We start from the raw sequence: 24,745 nt of genomic DNA, 5'->3' as shown, positions 1-24,745 counted from the left end.
CAGAACCATATCTGTAGTAATTATTGAGAAATTTGTGGTGAAAACACATAAATTGGGATAAAAAAAATTTATGTTTGACATACAGTAACTTTAAGTGGGTAATAAACGCAGTAAACTTATAGAGAATTTAATTCTAAGAAATGGTATAAGTTGGATAAAGCAAAGAAAGAAAATTTTGAATCTTATTTAGAAACAGTTCTTTACTGTATTTGTCAGAAAAAATACTTATTTAATGTAGACAAAAATTAAATTTAATGTAACCGTTAAAAAATTAAAAAAAGGTGGTGGAAATTAAAAACAATTTTAAAATAAAAATTACTTAGGTAATAATTTTTTTATTAATGGCATACAATAAATTGAAAAATTATTTAAGTCGTCAATAAAATAACGTTAGCTGATAAACAATGTTCAATACTATATTAGTGTTTAAATCATTCTGTAAGGTAAAATACATCAGGTATTGTGATTTGTGCTGTTGTTAACGAAAGTTTTCTTTGAACTTTATTTTAAACGTGATCGGTTTATCGTTGAAGTAATGCTGGTACTTATTTACACCAGAGGAATACGTTATTATAGTATTCATTTTGGGTATGTGTAATGGTAATGCTGCAGTAGAATATTAAGTATTTTTTTCTGAATCGCAGGATTCCAAATGCCAAAACAATTAGTGTGACTTTTCACAATGTTCGGGAAACGAGTTCAATGCCTAGTATTTGCACCAACTATGAATGATCTGCCCATTATTGATGAAATTATTATCAGAGGTTTGTATTTGATGGTGTGGAGGACACAAACAAAACAAGTTTTATCATGTACAACCAGTTCAACATCTACCCCCAGGAGACGGTCTGCTTTGCTTGGAGTTCTGCAATTGGTGGAATACAAATAAATAACTCTACAAGTATGTTTTGTTTACCAATGTGGCAAATTTCACTCAAGATGGTGTCAACAACTTATGCAATAAGCGTGAAACTGTGAAAGGCAATTTTCAAGACCAATTTCGCATCAGTGTATGGTATGGCCTTCTTCACAATCTGTTTGAACTGTTCATATTACCTGACTGCTTAAATACTGAGGTCTACCTGTACTTTCTTTAAGAAGAATTGCCACAGCTGCTCGAAGATGTTCCTCTAGCGCCGAGAGATGCAAACTATATTTTTCCAGCACGATGGTGCACCTCTCTACTTCTCTTGTGCCATTTCCACTCGCCTAAACCATCATTTCCCTGAGAAATATATCTGTTGTTGAGGTCCACATTTCTGGCCATCAAGATCACCTGATCTAACATCTTTAGATTTTTGCGTTTGGGGATGGATGAAAAATATTATATACAAAACAAAAATACATTCTCGTGAGGAAATAATTTTCCACATTATGGATGTGGCTGAGCAATTTAAGGACAGCCCTGTAGAACTAAAAAGTGCAATAAAAAAGCAGTACGTACGCCAAGAAATGTGTTGAAAATGGCAGGTTCACTTTTGAACATTTATTACAAACTGGTACGCGTTGGTATAGTGTAAGTTTTCTCAATAAAATTCAAATATTTTTAATTTTTCTTAGTTTTATTCAGCTGATATTACACCATTTTGTTCAGAATTAAACTGTGCAAGTTTTGTTTCAAAGTTTTATGTGTTTATTATCTACTTAACAAAGTTATTGTACATCAAACATAAAAAAAACAGTTTTTTTATACCCCAATCTATTGGTTTTCGTCCTAGATCTCAAAAACTAATCTAGGTACGGTTCTGGGATCTATTTTATTTGATTTTGCTGGTCAAAAACATAAATCACTAAATTCTGCCCCTTCAATTGTCAGAAATATTTCAGTATGACCTCATTTCATTGGGTTAACTTAAATCCAAATAAATTCTTTCACTAGCTGTAACTTGCAAAGTATTTTAGGACATATGTTTATATGAACTATTTCCATTATTTTTACGAGTAGAACAGGTTATAGAAGTCCCAGGAGAAGTTATATACCCTGTATTATCTGACTCCACTCCAGATTCAGATGATAAGTTTTATCTGGTTAACCCATTTGCACAAAATTTCTGATTAACTAGCAGAAAATAGAAATTTAATTTTTATATAGTTTTTGTATCAGTGGTTTGACTTTTTTACAGATAGAATTTTAATTTTTTTAAATTCTGACTAGACTATTTTTCAGTTAAATCGAGTCAAAAATCATTTCTTTAGTTGAAGAAGCTTTTTATCCTTTCTTATCTATCCTCTATCAGATTCAGTTTTATTCTGAAATTAATATTAAATTCAAAAATAGTATTAAGATTTACAAATAAAGAGTTGGAAATTCAACCAACCGTTTTCTATAGTACAAAATTTGTAATACAATCTCATATAAACAAAACATAAGCAGTGGAGGAGTCTAGCGTGGGATTGTAGAAAAGTAGAGTAAAAATAAATAAAAGCCTCTGGCTTTTATTATAAAAGAGTTGAGAATATATTATTTTTGGACATGTAGTGCAGCATTTACCTTGTGATGCAATGTACAGGTGTAAAGAAGTATGAGTTTGGTGATTTCCCATCTCTTTATACAGTGCCGAACAATGATGGTCTAACCATCACAGTCATTATGATAGAACGTGTTAATGAATGTTTGATGAAAATTACTACTGTATTTTTGTGAATTCACTATAAATGATTCATATTCATTTAAAAATATAATAACAGTAAAGTTTTAATGCCTGTATTATAGCGTACTTCTGTTGGGGCGTTAATGGCACTGCCGTTGTGATGGTTCACCTGACACTAGATAAGACTTAACTGCTGAGTAATAGTTGGTGTGATATCATTTTATGAAGCAGTATTCTTATAAGATGTGATTACGGTTTCAGGTTTTTCTAAAACTTGAAATGAGTACTCATTTATATTCATTACTCAGTATATGACAAGTTTTTTAATAAAATATAATATTTAGTTATTAACGTAGTGTTTGTTCTGTTATTGTAGAAAGGAGAGCAAATTTATAATATAAATCATTTAAAATCCTGTTTGGTTTTTTAGTCTTCTTTTTGTGTAGTAATCAACCTCTAGATTAATTATCCACATGTAAAAATATTTCTTTTTTTCATTTTCATCTGTGATTAAGCATAAATGTAGTTTTATATCTTTATAAAAAAATTTATTTTATGTTTGCATTTTTAGGATTCGGTTGGGTGATGGTCATTTGAAGCAATTTTTAGATGATTCAATACCGTTGAATCCAGAAAAAAGAGGTGAACTATTGCAGAATGCTCTTGGAATTATTAATACTCACAAAGAGATAGCCCAGGAAGGACAAACTGAAGTAAGTTTCATCACTTATTTAGTTTGAATTTATTATTTATTATTTTTAATTATAATTTTTGTATTTCTTTTTTTATTTTATGATTCTTTGAAATATTCTTTTTTTTAAGTTATCAAAAGTGCTGGATCAAAAATGTGGACATTTTCTTTGTTAATTAATTTGATGCATCTTTATCTTAAATTTGATAACAAGAACATTAAGATAAATTTATTTGTGTTCATATAAGGTTCATATAAACTACTTAACCATTTCCTAAAACAATTCAATCCTGGTGTTTAAAAAAAAATCCAAATTTTCAAGAAAGAACAGTTTTTTCCATTCAATAGTGTTTCATACATATATTGATTTCTGTTTTAATTATCAAGCAAATTTTAGTTTGTTATATTTTATTACCTTATCTTTAATTTTATTACGGCAATGAAAATAAGAATCTAAACAGATATAATTAGCCAATTTACATGACAAACTTAACAAGCTATTATAGTTGTGAATGAATCTTAATTAGTTATTTGAAACTACTCTAGACAATGGACTGGGGATGAAAAGGAACAGAGACTATGCTGACAAGCTACATGCCAAGTGAAATGCCTACATCTGTAATTAATGCAGTGTAAAATTATATGGAAAATTGTTTTTCTGTAAAAATTTTTGGAGCTACTTATGAAACTCCATTGTTAGTTGAGTTACTGGTGCCACAATACATAATGAGCTCCAAAAAGATTTGAAAGAAAATTTTCCAGTAATTTAAAATGAGTAGTTAATCATTTTTAATATTTATAAAAAATGTTAGAAGTTTTATTTAGCTGAATACCAATAAAATGAAATAAACGCAGTTTATAAGGGATATTTCTAAAACTAAATTTATTGTAATTGCCATTCAAATTAAAATTGGTACTAGAAAAGTGCCTTTGCAGTTAATTATTATTTTGTTTTAATCTTGTGATCTTATTTTTAATCCATTCGTTTATTTATTGTTATCAGATTATTAAATTAAAAAACTTCTCTTTCTACACCTCGAAACAGTTGTTTTACGTGCTTAATTTGTGTACTATGGATTTATAAATATTGAAGAATTCAATTTGCATCTAACTTATCACAATAATCATGTATACCAAATTTAAATTATTTATTTTTACTTTCAGGCTCCTGAACCAACAGATCCAGTTAATTTCCATTTTGTAGCGTTTGTCCATAAGGATGGTGATCTTTTTGAATTGGGTAAGTTATTAAAAAAAAGAAAAAAATTATTGAACATTGTTTCTACATGTGGTCGGGAAGCCACTGTGCCCCCTAAAATTAGAACCAAAATTATACGAGTTATAAATGAAAAATGCGATATAATAATGAATTATTTTATATACTCAATTGATACATAATGTTACTTTTAATGGTCCAGTGGGTCTGTGTGTTCGCTTTCATGTCGCATGCACAATTTAATACGTCACCATTTCTTTTGTGACATGCGATAGGGCATTTCTGGTATTACGTTATGGAAGGCATCCTTCAAGCATCACAAATTCTTCATTTGTGGTGCAGATATGTGTGCCTTGATAATTCCCCATTATGAATAGTCTGGTGTGATGAGATATGGATTTCGTGATGGCCATGATTATGGAGTACCGTGGCCAGTCCAATATCCTGGACATTTTTTATTTAGAAATATGCAGACTGATAGAGCAAAATGTGCAGGCGCTCCATTCTGCTGCAACCATACACGTTCCATGATGTCCTTCTCTTGGAGGCTACATCTCTAAATAAGTTTGTGCATTCACTTTTCTTCAAAAAAATAAGAACCAAACAAATGACAAGCTGTCATTTCCAGCCCATATCATTACGTGCAATGGATTTCTTTCAAACTCTGTCATGTAATAAGGATTTTCTTTTGCTCAAAATAACACATTTCTGGCACGTGAACTGCGATAGGTTGCTCATTTGAACACCTTTCCATAGTGGAGTGCAGCAGGGAATTTTCTAATAGTCTGGCAGGATGCAGCTCGACGTTCCATGTCTGCATCTGACAGTTCACTGATGAACATCGGATGGATTGGCGTAACTTTTGAGTCCTTTTTTTCATATGATTTTGCATTGTCGTCCACGGTATACAAAGTTGAGCTGACTGTTTACGAGTTGATTTCATTAAGGATTGTTTAATGGAAACTGCAACAGCAGCACAGTTTGTAACCCGTGTTTAGTTTGGTTTACCTATCTTTAACACTGCCTAATTCAAACGCATGTTTTTCCCAAACCAACACTGTTGCTTTTCGTGGTGGCAGCTTATTAAAGCGTTGCCAAAACATATCAGTAATTGGCTTCATTGTTTGATTCATATGTTGTTCATGAACCCAAACAGTTGTCATTAACCGCTCCTCAATGCTGTAACTACTTCAGCCATTTTAGCACAACTATATTTTACTCAGTGTGTGATGTAAAAAACTGTTGCCAACCAACCCCAACAAAAATATCTTATGTTCTAAACACATATCCTAACTCATATTTTTTGTTAACTTTAGGGTATGCTGACTTCCCAGCCACTCTATGGAATGTAGTGCATATCTCTCTTTTTCTGTTTAGCCTCTGGAATCACCATAAGGTATTATTTCAGAGGATGATGTGTGTGAATTTTAAATGAAGTGTAGTCTTGTACAGTCTCAGGTCGACCATTCCTGAGAGTGTGTTTAATTGAAACCCAACCACCAAAGAACACCAATATCCACAATCTAGTATTCAAATCAATATAAAAGTAAAACTACCTTTACTAGGATTTGAACCTTAGAACATCGGACCATCATCATTGGATTCTTCATAATTTTTTTGGCAGTACTTCATGTTTGTTTTTCTTTTTCATTTGCAGTTTTTGCAGACAAACACCCATTACAATATTTAGATAACACCTCCACATCCATAACCTAATCTGTAACCACCCATAATAGCTGTAACCTCACAATTTTCTCCCAACAGTTCATACATAATACAACTAACTTGCAAGATATTTTTTATTCTTTTTCTAAAGTTACTTCACTGCACTTTTTACAATGTACACAACTAGTAAATAATGAAACTAAACTTTTAAAATTAGTAATTAAATTGCTGAGACTGTTAATTCTTCAAAACTAATGTGACTTGTATGCAGTTTCCTTTTTGACGAACTAGGTTGTGAACTACTTGATTTTTGATATGTGTATAATCGCAACTGTTAGTGGGTTCGTTTTTTCCATGAATACCTTTTTTATAATACCCATTTCCTTTATGTACTCTTTTTAAATATTCCTTTCGTTTGGTCATTATAAGGTGAAAGAATAAATAAATTACATTTTAAGTAAAGAAAAAAAAGTAAAAAAAAAACTTTCAACTCTCCTTAATGCTGTAACTTATTTGCTTGTTTGAAAATTTGAATAGCATTTTTTTTGTATGGAATAACAGTTTTCCTAGTGAGCTTTACATTCTTATTTTATTGATTTCATCTTATTTGGTTTCAGCAAGAATTCATAACTTTTAATACATCCTGTTACATAAAGCTGTTTAATAAATTTTGTTCATTTATGATGCGTAATTGAGTTTTGAGAACCTAGTTCATGAACCTTCCTTCTCATCAACTCTGACTCTTATAAACTATTTGCCTCGATGTACACAATTGAAAACATCCATGAGCTGCAATCTGTCATCTTTCTTTTAAACACACTGACATTAATTTTTTTCTGAAAGATTGTGTTTAGTTTTTAGTTGAAAGTTAGAAGTATTAAAAAGCTACACAACTAATTATTAAATTACTTTTTTTTACAATTAACATTTATAGTTACATTAATAAAAATTAATTTAATGATTATTGTGAGTTTTATGATTTTTTTAAGCTTTTATTGGTGGTTTTAATATTATTAAATAATAATCCTTATAATCTTTACTGTTAAACATTTTTCTTTTTTTTGAGATACATTCAAATCAATTTTTGTAAATGTTGCTGGACAACAAAAATGATTTTTTTTCTGTTAAAATTACATAAAAGATTTAATATAATAAATGAAGGTTTAGGAAATCTTTCATCTTGTTCTAACTCTAAAAATTGGTTTGGAAGTTGCAAGCTTTATTTAAGTTTCAAACACAGTTTTTGTTTTTTCCAAAAACTTTCAAGAGCCATTGAAACAAATATATCAGCGTTGAACGAGGTAGTTATTAATGTTGGATTTTTAAAAAATAAAACTATTTTAATTAGAAATGTTTAAATTATCAGGTAACTGGGTAAATATTAATGAAATATTATACACCACCACAGCAAAGCAAAACAAAACAGAATAAAACTATCTGAGGAAGGAATTATGGTAATTTCTTTGAAAGAATTTTGGTATATCCTAACCCCTGTAGGGGAAGACAGTATATTATCTTGTGACAATCCTGGTCACCACACCATCCCCTTCTTCCTAGCCCCGATGGGCTTTACTGGAGGTCTTCTTTTAGACCATCTAAACTTCATATGGCCTTTTCCAACCATGACCACCTACCACAACTTAACACACCTTTCTATTAGATTAATTCGTGGAAGCATGATTCCTGCACCTTCCTCTTAACACTGAAGGTTTCATATAAAATCTCTTCCTACATCTAACTTCAGTTGGACTATGCTCTCGTATCATTGCTTGATGAGTCTTTTGAAACATCAAAAATACTATCCCCCATATCAACAAAACAAATGTTGATCGCAACAACAATTTTGTCCTACAATACAATTTATCGAAATCCTCATGATTCACTTAAAAATCAAGAAACAGATTCACAAATTTAATAAGCCTCTAATGAAAATATACCCTAACTCTCTGCTCTGGTCCGCTTTCGGGAGCAAGGACAATGCCTACAACCTCCCACATTGCAGCTCCATCACAGAGTTATCCAACTGTTACTGACAAACAACCAACTCCAGAGGGAAGTCAAGGCCTCTTCCAGTAGGGGCATCCATCCCATCTGCAGTACTGGTAGATATTGGAGCGTCTGATGATGTTTACTGCTCAATGACTTAGTGTTAACGCAAGTGTCTGCTATAACAAAAGATTTTTCCTCTAATAATTAAAGAGAATAAGTATTTTGTAACCTGTATAGGTATTCAGGTTATCCCAGTGGTTCCACTTTCTGGTTTATTTAATTAAATAGATGATTTTTAAAGAATTGATTTTTTTCTTCTGAATTTTGGAATTATTTTATTGCAAAGTGTAAATCTTGGTTGTTTTATAGTAAGTTGTGAATAATATTACTGTTATCTCAGTTATCAATAAAATTCTTTCAGATAGTCTTATGTAAATAATGATTTAGTTATTTTGATTTTTTTTTCATAAATTTGTTTATAAAGTTATTTAATATTCCAGATGGACGTAAAGAATTTCCAATTAATCATGGCTCTACAACACCAGATAATTTGCTTGAGGTATGTGGTCTTTATGTATGTGTAGTAAATTATTTGTAGTATATTAACTATTAGAAGGTATTATTTTGATAATTTATTTTTATGGCGTTTCATTTATTTAATTTTTATTTCAAGGAAGGTGTTTGGCTTTTGACTTAAAAACTGTAAGATTAAGAAAAGAATATGTTTATTTTTAAGACAGTTATATAATTTTTGTTTATCAGATTTAAAATTATATCCATGCTTCTATAATTTATTTATTCTATACATTAATTATCCAAAATTGATTGTGTAAATAAAAAGTGTTATTTATGTTGATGTTAAAATAACTATAATGGGAAATGAGTATTTTTCCACTTCTGTAGTTTGTCAATTAATGTTTATTTTCCATAAAAAATTATATTACTATTTATATTTTTTACTATTTGCAAACTATAATTTTTTTTATTGATATCAATAAAAAATGTGTGCTATACTGCTTTATTTACGTGGTATAAAATAGGTATTATTACAATCATGACATGTACTATTAAATTGTAATTTTATGAATTTTTAAATGTAACCCAGGTGAATGTTATTTTTTCAGTGTAACTGGAACACTCTGTAGCATTGTAAGAGCTGATTTGTGTCCTTCTGATTTGAAGCTCTGGATGTTCACTTTCAACTCCTAAACATCCTAATTGTTCTTCCTGTTAATTGAAATTATGCTCCATAATTATTAGTTGGCTTGATGTCATCCATTTGAAAAAATACATTAGTATTATCAACATTCATTTTAGTCTGTTACACCTGTTCTTATTTTCTCTTTTGTATTTATAATTTGATCCATCTGTAATTCTTGGCAAAAGATGTAGAAGAAATATGACCACCATTTTTTACATTTAATTCCTTCTTGTCATTATCCTCTAAACTTGACTTTGAATAATAGGTACAGCAAACTCATATTCACTCAATAGGCATTTCAGCAACTAGTTAGCCTTTTTTTGTAACTCCTTGACAAAAAGCAAAGTTCACATAGCCAGATTTGCTTCCCATTTATCTGTTCCCCAATTAAAAAGCTGATATTTTATGAATTATAAGGTGTTTATCATTAGTCAGACGCAGGTGACAAGAATTCCCGCATAAACTTATAAAAGTAGTAACTGATAGATGGATAATGAACGGGGGATGGTGGACAGGGGTAATGAACCAACAAAAGAAGTACCTCTTATTGGAATAATTCCATGCCTTATTTAAGAGTGGTATTTAACCAAATTTTGTCATTAAAAACTTTTACTGAAGGATAAATTTCCTCTTAAATTCTCCAATTTTCATTCAAAAAACTTGTAAATAAGGAAGGTTTTGAATGGATTGGTGGATTTTGTAGCTTGAATTTATATGAGAACTGCAACTACATTTTTTTTCCCGCATTTTTTATATGAATTTATAATATACTTCTGGTACTATATACTTAAACGTTAAAGAAGTTTATGATTTGGTATAACATCAGTTAATGTGACAGTTATAAGACTTAGAAAAATTGCAAAATATAGAAACAAACTATGATTACCTTGATCGCACACGAACAATCATCGTTTAAATAAGTGTTGCATTAATGTAGTACAGTTTTTGGTTTATGCCAAATTAATTAGAAAACTTATTAGAAATTTTTTTAGTGTGAACTTCACAAGTTTAAAAATACTTGGTTGGTTTTCAATGAAATGTGTTAGTCTGTTGAGCATTAATTATAATAAAAAATGCTGGTTTAATATATGACATGCAGTAAAAGATTTTAAAGGATCTCTCAATAATGTGGTGAAGAAATTCTCGGCCTTGATCATTCCTTAGTATATAACGCTTACAATTCTTTTTTAAGGATTTTTTGCTGTAGAATTATACTGAACCAATACAATTGTGGTTTTTTATGGAAAGTGATCCTTCTTCCATCCTTGTAGATATAATTTGACAGCATATCCTTGTTTTATTCTGGTAATATAGAATTATGATTGAATTTTAACTTTGTAAACATGTTATTTCTATCATTGATATGTTGGTTTAATACTTACTTGAAACGAAGTACTTTATAGAATTTTTTGGAAACCGATTGTAATATGTAATAAATTATATTGTACCAGATTGTTAAATAATGTTTACCTTTTATCTCTTATAGTAAACTATAGATAAAAGGTAAGGATGAAATGAATACTGTATAAATATTATGCTGTAAAAATAGTTTTTATTGGTTTTATTTTAATTGTATTAATTTAATTGCTGTGCTGGTTTTTCATTTTTAATGTAATAAGAAACAGTGATGCAGTAATCTGTAAGAAAAGTGGGAGTGAGTAAATGAATGATGGGATATATAGTAATGATTAGATTACTATTTTTGTATTAGTGTATTCTGCTGTTTTGAGGTACTGAAATGATTAATGCTGCAATACTTACTTTAATGAATGCAATCATCATCATCATATGGTATTCTGTTCTGAGGCAGGTTCTTTGCACCATGTTAATCTCTTTTCTTGTGTATTACATGCTTTCTGACAGATGAATTTTTTTTTTTTTTAGATTGACTATATCTACTCTTTTTCATTTTCTCTTTGCACATTTTATTATTCTTGGGTTGTTTTAATTAACCCATCTCCACTCATGATATGGTCCTGGTTAGTTAGTTTTTCTGTCCAGAGTTTCTGTGACAGCTTTTATTTTTGTTACTCCCATTGCAGTTAAATTGAATGGAATGAATACTTTATGTATCAGTATTACGCTGTAGTAACAGTTTTTGTTGGTTTTTTTTTTAATTGTCTGAATTCCGTTAATTTAATCATTGTGTTGGTTTTTCATTTTCAATGTAATAAAGACAGTGAATGCAGTAATCGTAGATGGACAAAGAAGAATGGTAGCGAGAGTAAATGAATGATTACAAATAATGATGAGATAAACTATGCAATTTGGGAGTGATTTATAAATGGTTGAGTGAAAGATTCCACTTTCAGCACCAAGCTCAAGTCTAAACCTTATAAATTGTAAAGATGTTGGGTAGTGAAATTAATTCAAAGCATCATATGACTTTTAAGTGCTTGTTAAAGCTTACAACAAAATTGTAATACTTATGCTAGCATTAGTTATTTATTCTTATATAATGGAGATACCTAAGATTCCTTTTTTAGGATGGGGGTGAATTATGATGAAATTTTATTTAATATTATTTATTACTAAAAGTTAAATTTAAAAAAAATTTCAATTTTATAAAATTTTTATCAATTTTTTATGCATTTTTTAAATTCATACAAGTTTTTTTTTTGGGAAGGGGAAAATTTGCGGCAAATTCAAAAAAAAGATAAGATAAGCATGCACACATGTATTAAGTTTAAATAAACTGGGTTTTTGCAAAATGTTGAGAAAATTGACTCTCCAAACCCTCCCCCCCCAATCCACTGGAAATATTGATCTCAAAATTAACCAACAAATTGCTTCGTATACATAAGTCTGTATAGAATTTTATCAAAATCAGTTCAGCTTCAAACACCCCCAACACGTGTACGTACATATATATGTATGAACAACATTACCCTCCATTTTTTGGGGGGGTTCTTGATTCATGAAATGTCAAGAAATGAAAAAACTCATACCCCATTTTTTGACAGATTACCATATTTTTCTTCTTTCCCCATAGCTGTAGAGCTATGGTAAAAAATGATAGCATTACATGGTGTCAAATTTTCAGTAATGCTACTGATATCGATTTGGTTGGAAGTAAGAGTGGAAGAGTAAACTTATGACATTCATTAAGATACAGCTCAAAAAAAAAAAATAAAAAAATAAAAACAATTGTGAAATGGAAATTGCGCTTTTTTCAGATTGTTATAAATTTACTGACAAATATTTTATTTAACATAGGCATAATCAGTTTAAAGCCACAATCAGTTTTTATAGCTATAATTAGTCATATTGAAACATTTTTCGTGGTTGTTTTTGAATGGCTTCCAGCTGTCCTATCATACATTATATCATCTGGCTGTCAAGTTGGGATTTAAAGTATCAATTTCAGCCTGGGAAACAACCAGAAATGACAAACCATCTTCTGATGAGTAAGGGACCTGATGGATTTGGAAAATTCCATACTTGACCAAGAAATCCTGGAATAGACATGATGAATGGGTAGATGTGTTGTGCAGTGTTGTAACTTCCACTTGTACGATTCCCACTTGCAGTCTGATCTTTTGGACCAAAATGCATTATAAAACAACACAGAACTTTCCAGATAGTACTGTTTGCTGACAGTTTGGCCTTTAGGTGCCTATAGTGTACGTTTTGGTATTTGATGGAAATGTTTCACTTTCTTTCAGCTCCTCACTTGTCTTGTCTTTTTCAGCTTTGTAGATGATGCTGATTGAGCTTAGATATCTGGGTTGCATCTGTACACCCAAGATTCATCACTAATTATAATCTTAAAGGAAATTAGAATCACCGTTTGGGCTCTCCAGCATAGCATGTCTTGTGGATCGAAATTAATCTTATTTTGATCTTCAATGAAAAGCAGATTTGCCATAAATTTTGTAGTCACTTCTTGTTTGTGCCTAATTTTTTTGTAAAGTCATATATGGAACCATCATTACCAGTAGTGATATTTGAAATTTTTTGGTTGTTTAACCAATGATTTTCATTATTAAATGTTAATGTCATAATTGAATTTGTCATTTTGTGCACAGTTATATCACTTCTCTTAATTTATATATAAGAATATATATGTAAAAAAATGATCAGATACTTTCTGAAAACTGTTGTATTAACAGTTAAACTGCTTTTTACCAGCAGTGTATTAAAAAAAGGCCAACTGTTAAGGAGTGCTCTCAGCATGAGGAGTTTTAAGAAATTGACTAATTAAGGCTAAATATGATGAAACATATTTATAGTATACGTTTACTATATACGTATAGTAAATGTTTTTGTCCATTTTTGTCAGACTACTTTAAACAAATAATTGAAAATTAAACAGTGGTTTCACCCAGATCTAATGGATATCCATTTGTTAATTAAAACTGTTCTTAATGAATAGAATATAAAACTTAGTTTAGAGTTAAATCTGATTGTGAAATTTATTGATTGTTTGTATTTGTATAATACTTTAATACATATACAAATTACTAGTACTACATTTTATATTAATACTATAAAATTTTGTTTCATAATGTAATGCTATTAATAATTATTTATCGACTTGGAGTCCAACTACAAAAAAATTAAGTCATTTGTAATTGTTATGATTAGATTTTTGCACAGTTGAATATATAAAAAAATTTAACAGTCAAATTTATGTTATTAAGATCATTACATCCAATATTATTTTAACAGACTTATTTCTTCCAACAGCAAACTAATAAAACTACAGTTATTGAAAATGATAGACATTTTTTAGTTTCCTATTGATTTACTCTGCAGAAAGGAACATTACTTGCTAAAATAAAAAAACATTTGTTAATAATAAATGTATTAACTATATTAATACAATTTAGTTTTTTATCCAAAGGATGACATCTATTTTTATGAACATTTAGTGATGTTCAAGAAAATATATCATTATTAATTCTGTAATACTACTAATGCATTTTATACATAAAATAACAAAAAATACACAGACAAAAGAAAGGTTCATACTTTTCTATGTAATTTTATTTTAATATACTTATTTTGTAATTTAGACAAGCAGTGTATAGTAAAAACTTATCATACAAACAGATATATTAGGCTTAAGAAAAAAGCTAATTTTGTGTATTGAAAATAAAATTTTTACGACATAATTTTACTAATGTTAAACAAACAGTATAATTAATTTAATTCAAAAATAATTTTAATGAATACTTGTTTCATGTAGCTAATAAAATCTGTAATTTGTTTTTAGGATGCAGCAAAGGTTGTTAGGCAATATATGGAGCGTGATCCTGATGATTTGCATTTCACTCTGGTCGCCTTGACTGCAGCTACCGTATAAGATTGTGACCAAACAAGCTGTATACTGTGATTTACTGCTGATTTGAATCTGACCATACAATTACAAAGAAAAAATTATAAATTGAACAGACAGACAAAACGATTCACCGAAATAATAATTGCAGTATGTACTATGCATTCTCATCACATCAGCACTTGTTGCTTGCCTTCACTGATATCAATGGTGCTCAAGACTGTGCTGTTTGTTATTTAAATTAATTTTTTCATGTATTATTTTGTTCCTTTAAAATTATGTAATTTATTATTTAGTAGTGAACCAAATTGTTATATTTGTAATTAATATATTACACCATAATCTATTACTATTATTATGTATAATTGAATGGTTTTTATGTTTTATACAATGTTTTTTCATTTTATTTTTTTTTAAATAATTACATCCCTTCATTGTATACACTATTAACTGCTTGCTTGTTTAACTACTACATTTCAATGTATATTTTTCTGTAAATGACTTAACAAGTAATTTTTGGTCTAGCTTTTGAAATTAAGCTGCTTTCCTCTGAGAAATTAACCTGGCCTAACAGCAGTGTTGAATATTCAAATACAGCTGAATTTAAGGTAAGAATAGGTTATAGAGTGATAGGACTTGAGTATAAAGTTGCTTGAAAAATGTTGTAAAAGTTTTCATTTAAAGTTATAACTGTCTTATGGATTGGTTAGTGTGTTACGTGTTTGTTTGATCCGACTCATTATTTTTTTGTTATTTTATGTATAAAATGCATTAGTATTTCAGAATTAATGATATTTTTCTTGAACAGCAATTGCAGGAGATAGATTTCACATAGCTTTTCCTTGTTTTTTATTTCTTTTTAATTCGGTTATCTAATTGATGAAAGATAAATTACTTGACGGTAAGTTAAATTATTTACATCATTTTTACAGTGGATTTAAAAAAATAAGAGATTAAAAATAATTCTAAAAGTAAATTAATTAGAATATTTTTGTATAAAAATATTTAATAAGTATTTTATTTCCCTCATGCTGTTCTGACTTATGATAGTGCCTATAAATTTAAATACGTAAATGAATCAGCACTTGAAATGCTAATTGATGAAATTGGCCCAGTTGGCTGAGTAGTGATAGTGCTGGTATGGTGTGTGAACCATGAATGATGTTTGATTTAAATATTTAGAATGTGTTATCTTTGTTAACTATCTAAAATAATATAATAAAAAAGTATCATATAAATACATCATTATATTAAATTACTTTGTTAATTAAATGTAAGATATATTCAGTCATCCTTAAAAATATAAAAAAAATGATTTTTCTGATATTGATTTTATTAATTATTTTTTAAGCAAATGTAATACAATGAAAGGGCCTTAATTTTCATTACTTTACTTTTTTTTTGTGTATATGCCAGTATACTTTTTTCTATAAAAATAAATATATTTGCCAGTATTAATTTATTTAATTACGCATTAAAAATATTAATCTATATATTTTGTTTTTTTGTCTGAAAGTTTTCTGCTAAGTGTAATTTTTCCTGCAATCTTCAGTGTGTTTATAACCTATTATTTTTTTTTCTAATTAAATATTTTGAAGACCAAAGAATTTTTAGTGATTAGTTTCAGTTTTTCATTTTTATATGTATTTGTTTTATATATTTATTTGTATATTCATTACATTTTTTAGAAATGCTATTGTTTACAACAGTTAGATGGAATTGGATAGAAGAAGAGTAAAATGTTATTAAAACTGTTACTGTGAATTTTATTTTACTTATATAGATAAACTCATTCATTATCTAGTCACACAATTTTTTATTATTTTTTTATGAGGCTATTCATTAAAATTAATTGTATAATTTTTTTTTACTGTGTTTCAGTGGATTATATGATGTGCCTATATATTTTTATTTGCTATCACATATTATTTGATGTGTGTGTTATATTATAGCAGTCTTTAATTGCAGTCAAGAAAATGTTCTGTATTTTTTTTATACAATATTAATCATCTTATCATGTTATGTTTTTAATTGTTTATATTTATTTTGAAAAATGTTAATTATGTTTAGTATTATAATATAAAATTATTAAAATGTTATATATTAAAAAAAAAAAATAATTTTTAATTGTTGCATTGGTGTTAGGTAATTTGACGGTGAATTTTGTCTAAAAAAAGTTAATATAAAAAAAATAAAAATTAATAACATATTTTCTTGCACATATACATTTACAAAGGATTATTTCTTATACAATGAAAATTATTTACTTGGTTAGCTCCATTTTTTGTATGGATATCTTAGAGGTAAATTAATAAAATAGTTTATTAAATTGTTTTTATTGATTTTATACATAAAACAGTTTATTATTACATACTCTTATATTTTTGATAAATTTATTTAAACATAAAATTCTTGACTGCTGTGTTGAATGTACTTTAACTTATATACGGCTAGTTTATATGTATTATCAGCCAAACTGCCAGCATTTTTTTGTATGTGCGATTTTGTAAAGTGAGATAATGAAATATTGGCTTTTATTGGTGTAGTATATTGATGAGCTATATTAATTTTATGTTACTGAAATAAATGCAACGACCAAAAATTATTGTATTTAATGCATTTATATACTACTACCTGCATACCTATATTATGTATTTTATTTGTGGCAAATAAAAGATTTTGTAAACATTTTTTTTTTTTTTAATTTTAATGTTATGGTTTTTCTTTTTAGGTTTAAAAAAATTACTTTTTTGATCTATATTGTTTCATTCTAATTAGTTACAGTTTAAAATGACAGAAAATTAAATAAAAGAACATTAGATTGGTAGTTTCCTACAATTAAGTGACTGTTTTGTGCTGCAGAATCCCATTTCCATTTCATGGGCACAACCACCACAGATTATCCATTATCTTGTTTGAAATGCATTGATAGCATCAAAGCAGTTTGTAAATTTATGTTGTGAGAGTGTCAGTATTTATTCTTTAGCTTTGTTTTCATTATTTTTATATAATTGATTAGTGTCATTAGTAATGAGAGTTATACTTAACATTATATACAAATTTTTTGTCTCACTTTATCAAAACAGAGCAATAGTTTTATAAAAAGTATTCTTGTTTTTCACTTAGGTGTAAAATAAAGTTTAAGTTAATTGAAAGAAATCAGGGGAAATTAAATAAAGCCAATTTTTGATTATTTTTACTGCCCAGTTTGTATGAAATTAAGTTTATAACTTTCAGTTTATATACATATATAAGGTAGTACCCAAAAATAATCAGAATTGTATTCTGCTAGGTGAAGTTTCTGTTATACTCTGATCTCCATCTAGATCATCAAGTGATGTTTTTTCTGTGCTGGTCTGCCAAGTGGCATCAACTCGGGAGATTATGTCTGACCTCTGAATTTTTTTTATGAAAGCTGTTTTGTATGCTTCTTTAGCCTTTGTCGTAGCTAACTTTACTGAACCGTTTGCAACTGTGAAGTTTTGCTTCCTGCTAGGGAAAAATGCCACATAAACTATTGCAATGTTGAAAAAAATTTACAATGATACTGCTATGGTAAAAAATGAAGTGTACGAGTATTGTTTCTCATGTTTCAGAAAAAGGTGAATGTCATGTGATGACCATTCTTGTTCTAGATTTCCTTCAACTTCCTGTATGAGGAAGTTATCTATAAGTTTCAATTATCTTGAAGATCAACAATGTACCTTTGAAGAAATTGAGAAGTTATCTGGATAACCTGGACCATAGTTAGCGAATTTTATTGGAAGATTTTTTTTTTGTTTTCCTGTTTAGCCCTCCGGTAATTACCGTTCAGATAATACTTCAGAGGATGATATGTTTGAGTGTAATTGACTTGTAGTCTTGTACAGTCTCAGTTCGACCATTCCTGATATGTGCGGTTAATTGAAACCCAACCACCAAAGAACACTGGCATTCATGATCTAGTATTCAAATCCGTGTAAAAATAACTGACTTTACTAGGACTTGAACGCTGGAACTCTCGACTTCCAAATCAGCTGATTTGGGAAGACAAGACGTGTTCATCACTAGACCAACCTGGTGAGTTTTTATTGGAAGATTTGGGGATGAGAAGGGTCACTGCAAAGTTTATGCCTCAGCTCCTGACTTCTTAGCAAAAAGAGGATTGCTTGGAAGCAAGCTGTACTTTGAAAGAACAGTCTCAAACTGATCCAGATTTCATTTCCAATATCATTATTGGTGATTAATTGTGGTGATATGGTTACGAATCTGAAACCAAACAATCTAGCCAGTGAAGGAAGACTGCAATCTCACTTTGTCCAAAAAAAGCTTGTCAAGTGAAGTCGAACATAAAGACAACGCTTATTTGTTTTTTCAATGTTAGAAGTGTAGTGCATTCAGAATTTTTTCAATCAGATTAGACTATTAACCAGAGTTTCTACTTGGAGGTGCTGAGAAGGTTGAGCAACAGTTTGAAGCAAAATGTCTGATTCACGGCAGATGGGAGACTGGTCTTCTCAACAATGTACCTGCTCACACAGCTCTGTGTGTGCCAATTTTTAACAAAAGGTATGATTCCATTGCCCCATCCTCCTTATTCACCTGATTTAGCACTATGCAATTTTTTTATTCCCATGGATGAAGAGGGACCTGAAAGGAAAGAACATGGATGAGGTGAAGAAAAATGCAAGGAAGGTCTAGCAACACAGTAGACAGATTTAAACAATGTTTTGAACAATGGAATCAAAGATTGGACATATGTATTAACTGTAATGGGGAGTGTGGTACTCCACACCCATTCAACAGAATCCACCTACAGGTTGTCCAGCCAATTATTGATTGCCTCACTTGTTTTAAAACATTCTAACTTTCTTTATTTTAAATTTTCCAAAAAAAAATGGGCCTTAAGCCTACATCTGAATAACTAACAAGACTATCTCTATTCAGATTCATAGTAACATTTGCTGCAGTTTATTTGCACACATGCACAATCATGTGTGTATGGGTTCAAGTTGGAAATGTTGTGTTATCAGAATTGATAGATTTCTAAAACATTTAATTTACAAAATCACAGTATCTACCACTTTTTAGAACTTCAGACGTTTTTTAGGACTAATAATATTCCAATAGCTGGGGCAAGAACCATTTGTAAACTTGACTTTTTTATTAATGGTAGAAATGCAAAGTTATTTTTGGTTATCCCAATGGTTAGTTAGATTTTATTGAATTTTTAAGTATTACAGGTTAAAAATTAAAAATGTTCTATAAAATACTTGCATGTTGGGTTATTGAAAATAATTTTAATTAATGTAAAATTGTTTTTCAGCTAGCCTATGTAATCTTTTCTAAGGTGGATATATCCCTCATTCATTTCATTAATAGTAAGTGATACAGAATACATTTTTTCCTAGACTAGGAATTTTAATATCCGTATCTTTTCCTATAATGTTATTTAAATAAACGATTATAAACTAAATCTCATGAAGGGTTATTACAAAGATAAAGCAAATTGTAATATTACTTTTTCATCTATTCAGTTTTCTTGTAAAATATTTTTGAAACTTTAATCAACTTTGTTTACTGAAATTGTATTTTTCTACTTAAATTTTTCATCCCAAATAAGTTTATATAAGCTATTTGTGGCTTGGTGCAAATGTACAGCTGTAATTAGTTTCTGTCTGTAGATAATTAAATCACTTATGAGTGAAATAACTACCTGTAGTCCCCATGTTTTACAGTTATGATTTATGCAGCCAAAAAGTTTATTTTAATAAAAAAATAGCCAGCATGTTGTCTATGGTAAGCTGGACCTGAGAGGTAATCTACACTGACAGGAATGATTAACATTGAATATGTCAATTCTCTTAAGCATTGCAACTTTTATGATTTAAAAATTGTAATATTAGTTATTGTTACATGTTTTCTTGTAATGTGCATTGGGATTTTGCTCTTAAAATGCATAGTTCTGCTGGCATATGTGTTATGTTCGTGATATGAAAGGGGGGTCGTGAAATTCGCTTACATCTTAACACATAAACAATAATGAAATCATTTTATGAAAAAAAAAGAAACAGTTTTTGTAAGTAAACATGTAAAGAAAATAAATTAATGAGATGGTTGCGTTGGTTTTTCATTTGAAATTTTTTTCATACATGGATCTATGTTAGAAACACACTAAAGAAAATTGTTTTCAAGTGAAAAATATGATTGCTACATCTATTTTCTAGCACCACCATAGATGAAAAACTTTTTTGATAGAGGTAAGATGTGGCGAAAGGGATTAATATTTCCATATTCACTTTACAAGCAAACCAAAACGTATCAAAATCTTCAATTATGAATTGTAGTTTTAATGTTTTATCAGCAGACATTTCAATGAACTGGTTATGAATCTTTTCTGATAACTTTGCAAAGTTTTCACTAAATGGATTCAGTACCCATCTCTTTGAAAAATCATTTTTATCTAACGAGAAATACTCCGCCAACTGAATTTTTAGCTCACACAAATGCATCTTCATGCTATATGAAATGTAGTAAATTATAATGTTTTCATCTTAATTTTTCTCATTATAATTGGTAGTAAGTGAAAGCATATAAAAATTTTTGCTTTAAAGGCGATTAATACAGATATCAAGCTTCTTAGTGAAAGTATGAACTTTGTCTGTTATTAATAAAATGTTTGTGTAAATTAACATTCAAGTCGTTTAAATGCAAAAATACATTAGCTTAGGAAGCCAACAGCAACATATCTGTAAAAATATTGAGAAAGGTGATTGTTTATCCTGGAACAATATTATTAATTCATCTCACAATTCCAGTAACCAGATTAACACTTCCCGTCTGCGATAAACATCTGACTTCTGTATGAAAAAGAAGAAATTTTTTCTTTTCACCCATTTCATTGTATAGTTTAACCAAACAGCTTATTCTGTAATGGTTGACTTTTAATAAAATTAACCATTTTTATAGCTCGACAAAGAACTTGTTTGAGATTTTGTGGCAAGAGCATGACCCTTTGAAGCAGTATGTTCCATTCCGCCCTTGGTATAAGGTGATCTTTTAATTTTTTCAGAAATCCACTTATCTTTCCACCATCACTACAGACTGCAATACATTCTGTCTGATCTATGTTTTCGGTTTTAGCAGTTTCATAAAAAACATCAGAAAGACATTGTCCTGTTGCTTAATCAGGTACTGATTTGCAAAACAACATATTTTCTTTGATTGATCCATCCTTATTGCACTCATGTTTCACAAAACAAGAACTGAGAATTGTTTTCCACATTTGTTAATTCATCAAATTTTATACTAGAAAATTCACTTAAACTCATTTGCTGAATTATTTGATTGTGAATATTGGCAGTCATGTTATTGATTCGCCTTGATACTATGTTGTTAGAAAGTGGAAATTTTTTCAATTCTTTTGCTTCCATGAATATTAAAACACTGACCATATCAATTAAAACAGGCAGTAAGCGATTGTATGGGTTTTGGACATCTTAGCTGCTCTTAATGCTATGAGATAAGAGATGTTTCAAGTGCACTTTTATCATCAGTATGGCTTGATTTACAAATAGAAGCTTGCATGTAATTTTCGTTTGAAAGATTCTAAGGCAATCTTTCCTTTTATGATCCAGATGTCTAGTGTCCAAGTGTCAGATTAAGTTTGACGGCTTTATGCTTTCATTGGAGAGGACTTGAAAGCAAACAATGTGGATGGCTCACTTTTCACAAATTTATACATTATGTGTAAGATCTAATTAAAAAAAAAATGCACCATTGTACACTAAAAAACGGAAACCTCAATTATATTTTGCAATGAAACTATGCTTTTAAAAACTTAGGTACCAGACACACACTTTGCATTCAAAACTAAACTGACGTTCTGCAATCCCTTGCATCTCTTTTATGTGTCGACTTTTGCAAAGTATCATATGCATATTCATGTACAAACATGTCACTCTCAGCAAATATTATGCAATTTGGTCATGTTATTTAAATCCATCTGGGAAAGAAGTTTAAGATTGGTTTAGTATCAAAGATCAGTTCCTTTTTAAGACTAACTTTCTGTTATTCAGTCTGTATCTTTCTGTTATAAGTCTGTAACATAGCTGCCAGGACATGTGCTGGCATTCTCAGATTAATATTATTTACAGGCCACATGTATTGATTTGAACATTATTTTGCATTTTATAGCTTGTTAATGCTTTATAATTTTTTGAAGCCTACAAGGAATAGTGAGTGAGAAGTGACTACACTGGCTCCATCTTTGTATCATTGAATTGCTACAGGATATTTTGTGTTTTTCTTGTCTGGTTCCTGGGAAATGGTTTTTCTTATATATTGTGGTTGTAATGTGATTTTTCTAAAGGTGGCAATAAAGTAGCCAAAGCTGTTATGTAATGAACATAGTGGATGAATAGATTGAAATTAATCTAAGGACCACTTAGTGTTTATTGTCATAAAATTATTACATCATTGAAGTCAAAAGTCTTTTCTTCTTAAATTATATAAAACAACTGACTGTCATTTTCCAGTTTCTTTTTATCGGTGTGAAAAAACAAAAACATGGTTTTAGGAAATTTCTAAAAAAGTAAAATTTTGACAGGTAAAATAAAAATAACATCGTGATCAAATTTTGTGTTCTAACAATATGTTGCTCATCTAACCCTTATTTTTCACTTTGTTGAGAACTTTTTTATTAAAAAAAGCCCTTGACATTTTTTTTCTGAAGAAGCAGAGTCCAGGAAATGACTGGCATTTTGTGATAAATTTGGTGTTTGAATCATCAGTGCATATGATTTCACCTGTAACAATTTGAAATCAAAATAAAATGATAGATATGTAAAATAGGCATAAATTATAAGAATACATCAGTTTGTTAATGCTTGCAAATTACAGTTTTGTTTTTTTTTTTTTACCAATAATAAAACATAATTTGAATATTTGTATGTGGTTCTTCTATCCAAATACATTTTATTCGTCTGTTTACTGAATAAATGATAAAAATCAGAAAATGAGTGGGTGTTCTCCAAAAGGTAAAATCTAAAAAGATTCTAATGATCTAGTAAATATGAATGCTCACAAACTTTAAAAAAAATTCAGTTGATATGAGGGATGGATTACTGGACTGGCGATTGGCCTCGTGCTATCTACATCTCACAGTAGATCATCCCTTCCATTATACTATTAGCAGTGCCAAAAGTGCGTCAGGTATCCCAGGTAGAACTTTACACATTGGTATGTTTAAATTTTCTTAAAATTTGACAAGTAATGACAAATTTGACATCTGTAATGTTTGTTTAATATAGCTTATTAAAATTAATGTAAAATGTTGCTGCTCCTACTCAAGGTAGGAGCAGCAACATCTCTGAAGAATTAATGGGATAATGCAGGCATGGCCAACATACAGCCCACAGGCCGGATCTGGCCCGCATAATGAATTATTGTGACCCATGAGACATTTTTCAGTATTAGCTTCTTTTAATAAGCAGTTGAATAATGTAAAATATGGAAATTTAAAAAACTTGCCAAGAAATATTTAGTATTCTTTAGCTCAACTTATATTTGTGAACAAAATTTTTCTTTAATGAATCTAAATAAAACTACAACAATTTCCATAATAAAATTTTGGGTACTTACATATTAACGCCACCGCAGCTACAGCTATATTTTAAAACAAAGTAGTCAATCAGATTTCGGTGGAAAATGGGCCGATACAGAGTTTAACATAGATTCAAAACAGTCTCTTTATTAATTTTAATTAATTGTTATTTATATTTATTTATTTTATAAATATAATTTAACCAAACTTAACCCTACACTCGCTTCGCTCGCTAACCTAGACTAATTAACAGGAGTGTTTTGATTATTTAAATAATAAATAATTGCAATAATTACTGTATTTATTAAATAAATACTCAAAAAATTACGGTGTTAATTAGTCAAGGTTAGCGAGCGTAGTTTAGTTGAATACTAGATCGTGGATATCGGTGTTCTTTGTTGGTTGGGTTTCAATTAACCACACATCTCAGGTATGGTCGAACTGAGAATGTACAAGACTACATACTTCATTCACACTCATACATATCATCCTCATTCATTCTCTGAAGTATTATCTAAACGGTAGTTA

General features: G+C 29.3%; 1 protein-coding gene across 1 annotated transcript in view; it reads left to right on the top strand.

Moving 5' to 3' along the window:
* Nucleotides 1-17,324, top strand: part of Uch (Ubiquitin carboxyl-terminal hydrolase) — a 39,796-nt gene extending 22,472 nt beyond the window's left edge. Inside the window, exons 5-8 of the mRNA XM_075374160.1 lie at nt 3,163-3,304; nt 4,447-4,522; nt 8,653-8,711; nt 14,572-17,324. Of these exons, the coding sequence (XP_075230275.1) occupies nt 3,163-3,304; nt 4,447-4,522; nt 8,653-8,711; nt 14,572-14,661 (367 nt within the window). The 3' untranslated portion in view covers nt 14,662-17,324. The remainder of the gene's footprint in view (nt 1-3,162; nt 3,305-4,446; nt 4,523-8,652; nt 8,712-14,571) is intronic.
* Nucleotides 17,325-24,745: the final 7,421 nt, after the last annotated feature.

Source organism: Lycorma delicatula, chromosome 8 (genome assembly GCF_047948215.1).
Source record: "Lycorma delicatula isolate Av1 chromosome 8, ASM4794821v1, whole genome shotgun sequence".
NCBI lineage: Eukaryota > Metazoa > Arthropoda > Insecta > Hemiptera > Fulgoridae > Lycorma > Lycorma delicatula.
Note: the sequence above shows the minus strand (reverse complement) of the source record. Positions and strands in the feature narration are given on the sequence as shown.